A 13,682-nucleotide genomic window follows, 5' to 3' on the forward strand; every position below is an offset into this window, starting at 1 on the left:
ATTGCTAACATTTTCCTTTTCACTTCACCTAGTTCAGTTTTGTACCTGGATACTCTATAGTCAGGTACAGAGTTCTAACAGTGTGTAGACAACTGCCAAAATAATCACATTAAATGGTTGGTCTTACAAATGGGAATTTACACTGGCATCTACCTTTGGTTTCTGAGGAGAAACACTGCCTTGCCCAATTAAAAAAAACCAGAAAGTTAACTTGATTTTAACCTATCTCCTGTAAGAATGTACCACCTCTTTGATATACTTTAATAAAGTTAGCAGATATGTTCTTGCCAGTTATTAGGGGAAAAAAACACAATATTTTCTTAAAAAGTCAGAAACTATATCTGCTTGTCCCAGTCAAGCCATCCAGTTTTGAGAATCCCTCATATCTTCTTGAGTCTCCCAGATCCCTAAAGCCTGCTAGTTACCTTGTTACTCCTAAAGGTCTCCTAGAGATTGCTCCGTAGCTGATTCATGAAGTCCATGAAGTCCAGAAGAATGAACTCAAAACATACTCTCCCCATTCCCACTCATACCAAAATCACCTGTAATTGGCCCTAGATTTCCCTCTGATACATAAATTTAAAAAGAGAAAAATCTGCATCAAATCCAGTCATTAGAATGTTCATTGATAAACTTTCATAATGTATCCCATAACATCCGACTGAAGTTCTCCATTAGTAGCATGATACTGATACCAATTGTTCAATCTCATGAATTCCTTATAGTTCCTTCCCTGATCTGGTTATAAGATGGCTGCTTGCATCAGAGAGAATCTCAGTCACCCCCTCTTACTGTAGCATATAAATCCACTAAATCCTAATTTAAGGTCTTTATTAAAAGCAACTGGCTCAGCACTAGGTAGCAGGATCCTCTATTTCAAAATATATTGCTTTCCCTGAGATGTCTATTAGATCATAGGCTTCGTAACATGCATCACAAGTCTCTGGAAACACTGTCATCAGCACTGTTGTAAAAATGTGTTAACCTTATCCCACCTAGCCTGTACCTGTTGATAAATACAATATGATTTTCTAACATTAATCACATCTTGCCTCCACCCTCCCAAATTAAAATTCTGACTCCATCTCTAATTAATCCTTCCCTTCATTGCACATCCACAGAGTGGTAATGTCCTTTAGTATTGATAAGGTTTGTTTTCATAAAAATTAAAAACCAAAGGCTGTGCCACTAAAGCCTTCAGTTAGAGGGGATGCTGGAATTGGAAAAATATTTTGTAATAAGGATACCAGATGCACTGCGCTATGACTGTGTGGTGTATGTGCTCTGGGAGGCTAGATCATTGGTATTTAGAGTGCAAAATACCACATATTTTATGGTGAACATGTAGACTTTTGTTGATGAATTTTGATGAATTTTCTCAGACATGATACTATGACCACTGATAGGGAATGAAAGAGGAGGCATTTTATCACTTCACATATTATTTTCAGAAAACGTACATCTGCATAATTTCTTGCATATACAGGCTGGCTTGGTGCCAGCTTTTTAGTACTGTTTTGAGACTTTAAAATTGTTAAAATAATGATACTTATTTAAAAATCTAATGGAGAAGTCCATGTTACTGGATGGAAACCAATAATTGTCTTTGCTTGAACTTTTGATGACTTTTACAGTGCCTGTTGTTGTAATGTGGTAAGAAGTATCAAATAATATTCCTGTATTTTATCCAAAGAGCATAATCATCTAACTGCCTAGAAACTGTTTTTCTCACTTCTTTCCTTTTTTCCAGAATGACTTAATGTTCTAAATTAGCCTAGCGCCTTCCAGATGTGTTGATTACAATCCCCATCATCCCCAGCCAGCAAAATCCATGCTGGCTGAAAATAATGGAGCTTCCCAGTTTCCCAGAAAAGTTTCCCAGAAGAGTTTTCAGAAAGTTTCTCTTCATGAAACAAGACTTGAATCATTTGCCATTTTATTTTGGACTTCAGTTATCAGTCATATCACTTGCTCATAGCTAACTGCTCAATTGCCTTTAGTAAATGTATGTTTAAGGATTGTCATCTATAGTGTCCAAGAAACTGAGCCTTCTCTGTTGTAGCCCCACTTCTTTGGATTAGCTCATTGCCAGAGATGAGGCTATCCTCTATCCTGATGTGTTTTTAGGAGAGATGTTAAAACCTGGCTTTTTAAGAAAGCCCTAGGAGGGGAACTAATATAAGCTAGAATACCCAGCTAAGTTGTGGTTAGACATTTTGTTCTCAATGATGTTAGTTTCTTTTTTAGTAATTTATTAATTTTTTTATCTTACTAATGTGCTGCTATTATTTTGTATTTTTGTTTCCCATTTTATTATATCAATTTTGTACTTTAATCCTTTTACTGTAGGCAGGGTAAGTAAAACACTCAGATTCCTGTTAGACTGGAGCTACACATAAGCCCCAGTAAGTAAATGTGTTTCTCTTCAAGCTACATGATCCTGATTTCCTATATGCAAATGGAGATAAGATAACACTGGCAGTTCTCATGAGTTGCTGTAAAAAGAAGCAACTAGCTAAATCAGGATTAGGCTAAAGTGGCTGCTTTTGACAGGAGAGATAAAATACTTTTTTTGAAAAATTACAAACCAGAAAATTGAGCAGGCTCTTTTGTCTTGCTTTCAAACTGCTCACAGTTATCATTGTAAAGCAGGCCTTCCCAAAACCATCATTCTCAGTCTGCATGAGCAGAAGTTGTCAATAGTATTGGTAATTGTTTGGAGACTGGTGGTTTGGGCAGCCTGTCTTTGTGTCACTCGCTAAAGACTTTTAATGTTCTGCTGGTGTAATGTAGTTATGGTAAACAAATATCCTAAAATACTGGGAATAAAATCATTTTCCTTCCAAATCTATATGGAGCTAGAATTTTAGTGTTTGGAATGTGAATGTTTCTTTAACCAATGCTTATGTTTATTTTGTCTGCTCCTAACAGCAGTTCTGTCCAGCTAGTTGGCAGTACCCAGCTGATCTTGGCTGAACTCAAAAGGCTAGATGAATCAGGTTTAGTTAAAATTTGGATCAGACCAGGCAATACCAGGACTGTAGGCTGGATTGGGAAGTCAAAAATAGAAAAATACCCTTTCATTCTTTTGCCAAGAAAACTACATGTGCGTTGCCTGTGAAGTCACCAGAGTTGAGCTTGAGTTCAAGGGAGACTAAGAACACTTTTTAAGAACACTTTCTCCCTCTTATCTTTCAGTATGTGGATTCTACTAACAGAGAGCATACACTTGTATATTTTTAGCTACTGGATATTTTATATTGGGATATATTGCAATCTCTGCAGACCAGAAGGCTCCAGAAAATATGCATGCTGGAAGAAACATCTGTAATGGATACCCTCTCACTTTGAGTAATTATAAATGATGATGTACACATGAGCCTTGTTATAGCTGTTTTGTCAAATAGAATACTTGTGCATTATAGGTAATTAGTAGGTAGGAATGGCAAGGGAACCTATATGGTGGTGTGAATGTGGTTAGTGCTTTACAGATTGCAAAAGGATTGTTTTCCTTGACTTTTTTTAGGTATATAGTTGTTTTGACTTGTTACCTCATTATCTTCAAATAGAAGAACGGGTTAGAGATGACTAGAACTAAATAATAGCAAGTTTGGGTTGTGGGAAGAAATACCCATGTTTTGTTGAAATTCTACGAAGAGAGAAACATCATGATCAAACCTCTATTGTTCTTGCTCGAACCTGTTAAAGACCACATTTTGAAAAACAAGTCATGTAAGTATCCACACTGATTTTCAGATTGGCAAATGAATTCCTTCTGTTTTCCAGACTTCTATAATCTAATAATTAAAGCAAGTAAGTTTAGTTTCTTCCTTCACATATACAGTGATCTATAGACATTCAGCCTCATCTACAGCTTTTCCATCATAACAGGGCTATTGTCCTGCCTTCTAGAAAGAATATCTGTATAAGAAATGGGGAGGGAAGGATAGCAGTGAAGATTCTATTCAAAGCATTAAAGATGCCACCACCAGGCTGGTGGATGATAATGATCTCATTTGAATGTAAGAGTTTAGCTCTCCAATCTAGAGGCTGGATCCATTCTCAGAGTGATCCAGGACACCTCTGCTTTTTCTGTATTATACTGCTGCTGTATGCTCCTAGTTTACAAAATAGGAAACAAAGCTGAATTGTTTTTGTTGAGTATTGCCTGTAGCTAACCTAGATTTATGGAAGGGGCCTGGTCATCATCATTATCAGAACTAGTATAATATAGTTGTGCATACGGTAATAGGCAAATTCCAGTGATATGGTTGAGGCAAATCTAACTTATCCATGAATGCCTTGGTTGGCTTCTTCCATTTGACCGGCTGGGTTGCGGGGCCCTGATTCTTATTCTTGGGATCGCTGTATCATGCTAACCTGCAGTTATGGTTTCTTCTGCAAAGATGTAAAAGATAAAAACATAATTGGTTTTGTTCTGTGATGGAATGTATATACGAAGAGGAGGATAGAAGCAGAGATCAAGGCTATCAGGAAGAAAGGGGTGCATTCCAGGAAGGGAAAGGAGACAAAAGACAACACAGTCCACAGGGGGAGTGTGGGAAGTGAAAGAAGTTCAGGATAGCCACTCCCTAGAATCTCCCAGGGTATATCCACTAGTTGCAGTGGTAGTATAGATTTAGTCTGGCAAGATTCTGTCTATATGGTGTAAGCAATAAAAGAACTGAACTCACCTGGACTGTTTCACCGTTGTTCTTGGGCTGGGCCCGACATGTTCATAGGTTCCATCTCTGACTTTTTCTAGCCAGGAGAATGTTTGGTTCATATAAGATGACAATTTTAAAGCAAACTATAGATGGATGGTTTGTAGCTGTACAGCTCGGGAGGAGCGGAACAATTCTTAACAAATTGTGGTGTGACCATTTGATGTAAATGCATTTACTGGGTGCTTGGGATGTAGTGCAGCATTTAGGTAGCAACCCAGTGGCCAAATGAAATGTGGGTGAAATAGAAGGTGTATTAGGAATAGGTCTTCCTTTTTAGCAATCTAGATAAGCCAATACATTTTGACTCCTGTTCTTAATCATAGGCTATATGATACAAGTAAAATACTGGTTTAGCCTTAAACACTGCAGATAAACCCTTGATTACATTCGAATGTATTCTGTGCTTTGTTTTCATGCTTTGAATTCTCCCCTTTCTTTGATTTGTTATGGATGGCTTTGATTAGAATTGAGTAATATGCCTGCTTAAACTCTCACATTGACATTTTCTTGGCGCAAAGCAAGTGTAATTTATCCAGCTTTTATGAGAACAGTAAGATTTAAATAAAAGCTTTCCAAATTTCTGATAGCAAAAACACTTTTCCCCCCCAGAATTAAAAGTGGAAGCATAGCCCATCAGTTTTACACAATTCTGTCTAAAATTACTATCCTTTATTGCCAATTACAGATGACAATAATGTACGTTAGGGACTCCCTGGACAAACTATAGCTATACCTGGGTTTGATAAAATTATGTTTTTCCATTACAACTGAACTATGAGGAAGTTTTATTTTTGAGCAGGATGGAGAAAGAATCTCAGCTGTTTTTGTGTGTGTGTGGCATTATTTTTTTCCTACAGCTGGTGTAGGATGGTGCTAGCAAATTGCATAATTCACATTTTTATCTTTCTTTTAAAGGGATATGGGGCAAAGATTACAGTTCTGCTTCCCTAGCACAGAATGTATCTTTGAGCAACCACATTGAACATAGAAGGGGAGGGGCCATTTAAGTAACCAAATCTAACTCCTGCAGAATCCAAACTGGAGCATCCCTTACAAAAATATAGATATCCAGCCTGTCCTTGAACGTATCCAGTGAATGACAGACTAGCCTCATCTTTGATGATTCCATTGCTGAATTGGTTTACATTGTTAGGAAGTTTTTTCTAAAACGCAATCAAAATTCCTCTTCCTGGAACTTGAATTCCTTATTGCATGCCCTGTAGTACTCTGGAGCAAGAGGGGGCAGGTCCCTGTCAATACTTCCTCAGTGTTCTTTTCCCAAGGCTAAACATTCCCAACTCCTTCAGTCTCTCTTCATGCCACAAGGATTGCAGATCTGTTACTTCATTTTCATTTTTAAGAGACCAGCAATAGAATAGAAGGCTAGTATTCCTCCTCCTCCTCCTCCTCTCCCCCTCCCAGCTGAGTGCAAACTCTTGATGTACAGGGAAAATTGTTAAGGACTTTCTCTTAAAGTACAGTGACAAACTCTTGTTTGCTTCCCCAAGAGTTCACTTGCCCCAAGAATTGTTCCTTGGGAATGGTCTGCCTTATATTGCTCCTACAGTTTCTGCTTACTCAGCCAGAAGTAGTCACTCAGTCACTTCTGAAGGGCAATTATCAACTCTTAGGATGCACTCTGCAACTTAGCAACTATTCTGATCATGATTTCTCAGAGGTGTGCATGTAGTGCTAGAGTACATAGCTTCTCTGGTCACTTGCCTTCTGTTAAACTCCCAGTTTATTCATTCAGCATCATACATCTTTGCAGATACAGTAAAATCATAGGATAAGGACTTAGGATAAGCTGCCAGAGGACCTCTAGATGAGTTAGAGTTTTATTTATCTCTTTGCTGGCATCTACTGGTCATCTGGATTTTTGGAACCTCTAAAAAATAGGATCTCAGTTACAGTTCTGACTGAAGAAAGTACATATGATCTGTTAATAACAAGTTAAATCACAGTAATAGGTCATGAAATTATTCAGCATACAAGTTTAACGCACCTCAAACAATGGAAAATGTCAGAGAAACATTTTGCAGGAAATATTATCTTGTTGAATGAGAGACAGCAGAAATTGGCAGTGGTTTCTGTAATAAACTATATGTTGTTTTGTTTTAGTGGGTTTTTTTCATAAATAATATAGCATCTAAAATCACAGAAGAACCTTTTAAAGCAAACTTTTAAATTTATTTTTCTTATCAGTAGCTTAATGATTATTTTGTTCTACTGGCATGCTGCCTTTATTTAGAGCATGTCTAGAATTAGAAATGTTGGTGTGGTTTCAGTGTCAGCTTTAGGCCATTCATAATCACTAGGAAAAAATCTATTTTTATCATTAACTGATGGGCCTTTAATTTCACTTTTGTCCCAAAGGGCATAACAATACTCTGGAAAAATGGTGTATTTATAACATAAAATGAATGGAAAAGTAATATTTTCATTAGCCCCGCTGACTGAAAGCAGATACATATTTGAATCTTTGAAGGGGGTCATGCACTCAGTTAGGAAATTCAACCCTAATTTAAAAAAAACAGTTTGAATTATCTGCGTAAGAAATGCATTATGAATTATGCAATAAGTGCTGTGATATTTATTCTTCTGCTCCTACAAATAGCTTTCTTGGAAAAATAAAAACTTTCATGGTTCACTATCTTAAAACTGTTCAAACCAAAGGACATTTAATACTAGATCATATTACCGTTTGATTATTTTTTTCTTTGTTTCTTGAAGAAGAAATAAAACTCATCCTATGGTAGAATATAGGCAAGGTAGTAATAAGTAGGAGTGTGACTCTTCTAGTTGGCTAATAGTCCCACAATACTTGGAGAAATAGAGAGGTCTCTGAGATGTCCTACATCTCTCTTTGTTAGTGAGGCGTTGTGGTAACATATGGACTGCTCCCATTCTATAGTTATCAAGACAGTTAGTTATGCTCTTATGTAAGTAGCTGCAAGTTAATTAAAACCAAGGTTTATTACCCTTCTCTTTATCCAAAGTCCTTCTCAAATGCCAATCAGAACTTTCTGGCTTAGTGGTCCAGATAGTTTTATTACTTTATGCTATCCATTTAAAAGAATCATTGATGAATATCTTTGATTAGATAAGCCTTTTCTGAATTGTTTCTCCATATAGAGCCTTATGCCGCTGCTTTTTATTCTACTAATTTCCTTTGAAGAGTCTGAAATATTACTGTTTTGATGTTTTTCTGCAGGGGGGCTTTAATTCTATTGGCCCAGCCTGGTATATTGGTGTCTTCCAAGTTTTATGCCACACCTGACATTTTTTTAAATATCCGTTCATGCCACCATGGCCACCATTGCATGACAACCACGTTGACTGCAACATGCTCTCAAAAATTTCCCATGGCTTCAGTAACTTCTTTTGATTTCATAAATAAGCTTTTCAACAAGTGTTTATGTTGCTTTGAATCAATATTTCCAATCTCTAGAGACACAGATACAGCTGGCTTACAAATGTTTCTAGACATGTGGCATTTAAAATATTTATTTTCTTAGTAGTCACAAGTTAGATGATTTAATTGAGCATGACAAAAATAAGGAATGTGCTTCCAGGCCACAGAAATAAGCCTTTTATGTCACATATTATGATATATTCACTTTCACTCTGTCTTGATATGAACATATCAGTCTTATTTTATAGTTTACTTGAAAAATTAAAATTAGTGTAAATGAGAGAATATTTATATGAAGATCAAAATTCTAAAGTAATTTCTTTTCCTTTACAAATAGACAATTTGAACATTTCTGTAGGGAAACTTGAAATAATCCCAGTTGGAACCTTCCAGTTCATTCACTGTAATGAATATTTAATAGGGCATACATTCCTAGAAACAATCCTATTAAAACTACTGTAAATTGAGGGTGATGCTCAGTATCCAAAAGGGCAAGTAAAGTTCAAGGAAAATGCATGCTGTGATAGAAAACCTGCATCTCTGAGCTTTCTTTCCACATGGTAGAGGAAAAGAGAAGAATGACATACTCAGACAAGGAGAGCCACTTTCAGAGATTCTTTCCTCCAGTCCTTGGAAGTAGCAAAAAAGTTAAGCCAGTATTCTTGGCACTGCCTCTTTTGCTGAGCACCGTTCTTCAAGGGTCTCAGTTTGCATTGTGAATGAATACATGGAAATGCTAGCATGTTAGAACTGTTTAACTTCTTTCTCAAGGATATGCTGTCTATTTGTAGAAAGACTCCTGAAAAGTTTAAAGTCAGTCTTCTCTGTACAGTCTGGTACTATTTTAAAAATCAATGAACTTCAAAGCAAAGGAATTATAGGACATAAGCTCACCCTCACATTTGGTAATTTACAATTGAATTAAAGTCATTATGCTGCTAAAAGGTTTTGCTCTTTGACGTATTGCTGTTGCTGAATCCAAGGGATGTGTGATAATTCAATATATGGCAGAACTGTTTCTGAAACTTCTTAACCAAAGTGAAATCTAAATAACAATATAACACCCCTATAGAATCAATAGAAAGGTAGATGAAAGTTACAGAACATCTAGCCACAGCCAGTAACATTCACAACCAAGCCAAGCAGCTATGCCTCATGAATGGAGTATCAAAACCCCTTGATTATGAGGATTGTAATGGCAAATGTGCTCTGAATGTCTGTGTTTACATAGCCAAAACTTCACCATTTGGGGACATACTAGCAACGTGGACTCTAAGATTTGTAGATGTTTCAGTATTTGATGGGTGGGGGGCATTATCCTAGCTGGAAGTGAAGGTAATGCAATGTAGTGATGATTATCTATGTGGAATGGCCACAGAATATTAAAAACCTTTGGGGAAAATGAAAAAATAAGTTGGAAGGGTACAATAGAATGAAATTTTGTAAGAAAGAGACATGGGGATTGATCTGCTAAAACTACTGCACTGTAAAATAGGGATGAATGTAGTAAATCTTCTGCTACAGCATCTGTTTTAGCTAGTTGGTTATAAACATAATGGGGTCAGTCCAGAAATTGATGGTATTCAATTTTGGATTAATTCATCTGGAATAAATTCTGCCATTTTATATAAAGTTTCTTGAATATAAATCCCATTCTTTATAGTGTAACGTTTATTTTTAAATCGAAGCATAACATCAAGCCCATGAAGATAATCCAAACTGATGCTATGTTCTGCTAAAATTGCATTAAATAAATTGTAATTTTTCTAGATAGTGTTAAACAATCTGTAAACTGCCAGAACCTGGATTACAAAAGCCCTGGCTTGGGTAAATCCATCTTAATGCAAGGATGCAAAAACTGTGACCACGATTTGTATAGATTTACAAAACAGCAGCCTCCATTTTGTGCAAGTGCAGCACACAATCTAACATGAAAAAAAAATAGTTTATTCATGAATTCCTAGAACAGAACTCTTGCATAACTGCCTGTATTACCCTATTTTGTAGGAATGCCTAGTTACTCCTAACTTTTAGTCAAAAGTTTGTGAGGAAATTGGGAAAATCATCCAACAAACTTGAATAATGAAAATCATCTTTTGTGGTGTTATTGCCATCCCTTTATAAAAATGCAGCATTTTTAAAAAATCATCTAAGTCCTAGGTTTGTTATTACAAAACACTTTGCAATTCTTTTTTTGCAGGGGGTGGGCTTAAGTCAAAGTGGGAAATTTGCTTTGGCCAACTAATAAAATATCAATCAAGTATAGTTTATTCAAATCTGATCATTTCCTAATTATATTTTATCTAATATATTACATTCATTTGTTATTTTTTTAGAATTCTGTTTTTTAGTTTTTAACTTGTTTTGTTCATTTTAATAAAAAGCTATTATGAGACAGGTGGTAGGATAATTTGGACTTCACTCATTGTGAAATTTTAATATTTCATTATGTTATTGTATATGTGTTAAAATTTTTATTTTCTTGTGTGAACCATATTTCCAGATCTCATTAATAAGTTTGTCCATTGCTTTTTGCTGCCTTTTTGTTTATATATATGCACTGAGCTTTGCTGATTGGTCTGAGCAAATGAGTAATTTTTTTTCTTTGAAATTCTCCACTAGAAGATCAGCTGCTGGTGTAAATCTCTTGATGTTTTTGATGTAGCAGCTTTTCTCTGCGAAATAAAGATATAGTACAAAAGAGCATAATAGGCTCTTAAGGATCTACAGCAAAGCAAAGCAGATACAAAAGTCTTTAATGTGACCAGCTATTAGCACTTGATACGGAAGAAAATGACATATAAGGATTATTTCCCATTTTTAATCAAGTTCCCTGAATAGAAACATTTTAATATGTAACCTCTTAAATATGTTCTCTTTATATTGCTTTTCCCTTCACACTGAAATTGTTTTTAAAAATGTAACTGAGGAAGACTTAAATTATAATACATCAGGACCAGGTGAACAAGATGAAGTAAAGAAACATAATTTATTAATTTGAGACATAAAACCTAAAAGCACAAAAGGGTTTGCATAATACAGACTTCCTACCTACATATCAGTTTCTTTTCCCAAAGAATGACTGACTTGATTTTGATGGAAAGGTAACATGCAACACATTGATGTAGGCTGTGAATAAAATGCATAGGGGCCTTTGGCATCAGTATTGGAAATTAGGGAGTGAAACTGCAGATATGGCATAATTACATGTTTTATTAGTCTAGTCCTAACTTGCTTTTATTATACACATTTTACTTTGTAGCCTGTCCATCTGGAACCTACAAGCCTGAAGGTTCACCAGGTGGAATAAGCACCTGCATCTCATGTCCTGATGAGAATCACACTTCTCCACCAGGAAGTACTTCTATTGAGGACTGTATATGCAAGGAAGGGTATCGTCCTAGAGGTAAATCATGTGAAGGTAAGCAATTTCTTAAAGAAACAGCTCAGTTAAAAAATTAACATCATGAGCAATATTTCCTATTTGAATTTCCTTTCCAAACCAGTTTGTCCACCTGGAATCCAGTTTATACTTCCATAAAGTCCATAAAGATATATTGTTCCTTCATGTCAGTTACTGAAGCCTAGAGTGATGAAAATTCCTTCCAGTGGCTGTGCCCAGAAGTGCATGTGGCAAACCACAATAACACCAAATGATGACACATATGTGATGATGTCATCACAGAAATGTCCCATTACAGACTTGTTTCTGAACATCTGACCCTAGTATGTATGTCACCTCATTTGTATGGTGATTTCCTCAAGTGTATTGTATTGCCAATTTGCATCGCCCTTGCAGATGCCCATGGCTATACACTGCATAGAAGGGGTAGGCAAAATTTATTTTAGGCAGTTTTCTTTCATTTTTTGCATTCTTACCAAGGTACATTCAGGAGCTTTCCAAGAACTTCAAGATTCTTAGGAACACACTTTGAATGCCCTTTTTCTGTTTAACACTAATGAGGTAGAAACAATCTTTTGGCTTAACATTTGTCAATGTTAATGATACAGGAGAAGTTCTGAATACAATAGAAATGTGCTGTGAATCATTATAACCATGTCTTTACTGTTGTGTATTCTAATTAGTGGTCCATTGCCCTGAGCTGCACCCTCCAGAAAATGGCTATTTTATCCAGAATGTCTGCAACAATTACTTCAATGCTGCTTGTGGAATCCGATGTAAAACAGGATTTGATCTTGTTGGGAGTAGCATACGACTTTGCCAGCCAAATGGTGTATGGTCTGGTTCAGAGACAACTTGCAGAGGTAGGACGTTTTATCCTGGAAGAACAGTTGCCTCTCTGTTATTGGGTTGGCTTTTTTAAAAACTTTCTAGTCGGGAAGAAGGTGCTGTTTTCTGTCTTGTTTGCTTGATATGGCACTCCACCCATACACGCCTGTAGTACATGTAACCCTGCCTAGTGGAATTGATATTGAGTATAAAATATCAGTTTTATCTGCAATTGATCATATTTGGAATACTACTTTTTATGCATGTATATTTTAACCAAACTTTAAAGATATACGATCAAGTGACCAGAGAGAAAATTTCAGGCATTTAATTCTGGATAGCTTAGGAAATATTTTCTGTGATTGGTTAGTTCTCCCAAAAGGACTGTTTGAGAGGGAATTACCGAGCAGTAATCTTAAATGCACTAGGACCAGAATTGGCACAGTTAAAACTTCACCTTCCTCATGAACTCTTCTATACTATGTGTGGATAGGAAAATATTGTATATCCATTTTCATGTCTCTCTATGTGTTAGAAGTATGAACAACATTGGAAAACACTGTTTAGTGTGTATTTGTACTCAGGGGCTTGATTGCCTGTGCCCCAACCTATCACTAATTTTTATATTGAGCTCTGGACAAGGAAATTGCCTATCATGATCTAAACGAATGGAGCAGGGTTTGTTAATTTTATTTTTGACATATGAATTAATCAGAGAATAAACATTCAGTAGAAATTTGAAAATACTGCTTGTACCAATAATCTTCCCCCCTTTAATCTGACATATATTTCAACCAGTACTTCCAAAATCTGAGTATATAACAAAACATCAATCAACCAATGTAGACAATTGTCACAGCATAACTAGATTCTTTTAGAACTGGATGTGTATTCAGGAGTACAAGGATAGCAACTGACACAGAGGACCCAAGACAGTGGAGGCTTTTATGCTTCTTCTTGACTATTTACAGCAAAACTATTTACAGAAGGTATTTACAACAAGATCCCAGCTTCTACCCAGTGTCAGGTTTCTTCTTAAGTCTCTCTCCCAGAGACTACTTTCCTCTAACTCTCCTCCTTCACTGCCTCCCCCTTCACTCCTTCTCCCTCCCCCTGTTTCCAGGATTATCATGAGAGTAAAAGGAAAGAATGTGCTGGATTTACGAATGAATCTGCTCAGCACTGCTCATCTCCTTTCCTTGGATCCACTAAACCAATCCGTGTCTATGTCTCTATTGGGGGAAAAACCTCTCTTGGGGGTCTTCTGCCCAGTGCCTCCCCAGAGACTAGGGCTTCGCCAAAGACTCTA

At 36.4% G+C, this 13,682-nt stretch overlaps 1 protein-coding gene across 5 annotated transcripts in view; it reads left to right on the top strand.

Annotated features, from left to right (window-relative positions):
- Nucleotides 1–13,682, top strand: part of SVEP1 (sushi, von Willebrand factor type A, EGF and pentraxin domain containing 1) — a 136,313-nt gene that overhangs the window by 25,678 nt on the left and 96,953 nt on the right. For all 5 annotated transcript variants that reach the window (XM_088130016.1, XM_088130014.1, XM_088130011.1 and 2 more), the window contains exons 4-5: nucleotides 11,405–11,563; nucleotides 12,229–12,408. In XM_088130016.1, coding sequence (XP_087986142.1) covers nucleotides 11,405–11,563; nucleotides 12,229–12,408 — 339 coding nt within the window. The remainder of the gene's footprint in view (nucleotides 1–11,404; nucleotides 11,564–12,228; nucleotides 12,409–13,682) is intronic.

This window comes from Python bivittatus, unplaced genomic scaffold, assembly GCF_059951505.1.
Source record: "Python bivittatus isolate LINGU-HERP-01145 unplaced genomic scaffold, Pbiv_v1 ctg000850_np1212, whole genome shotgun sequence".
Taxonomy (NCBI): Eukaryota; Metazoa; Chordata; class Lepidosauria; order Squamata; family Pythonidae; genus Python; species Python bivittatus.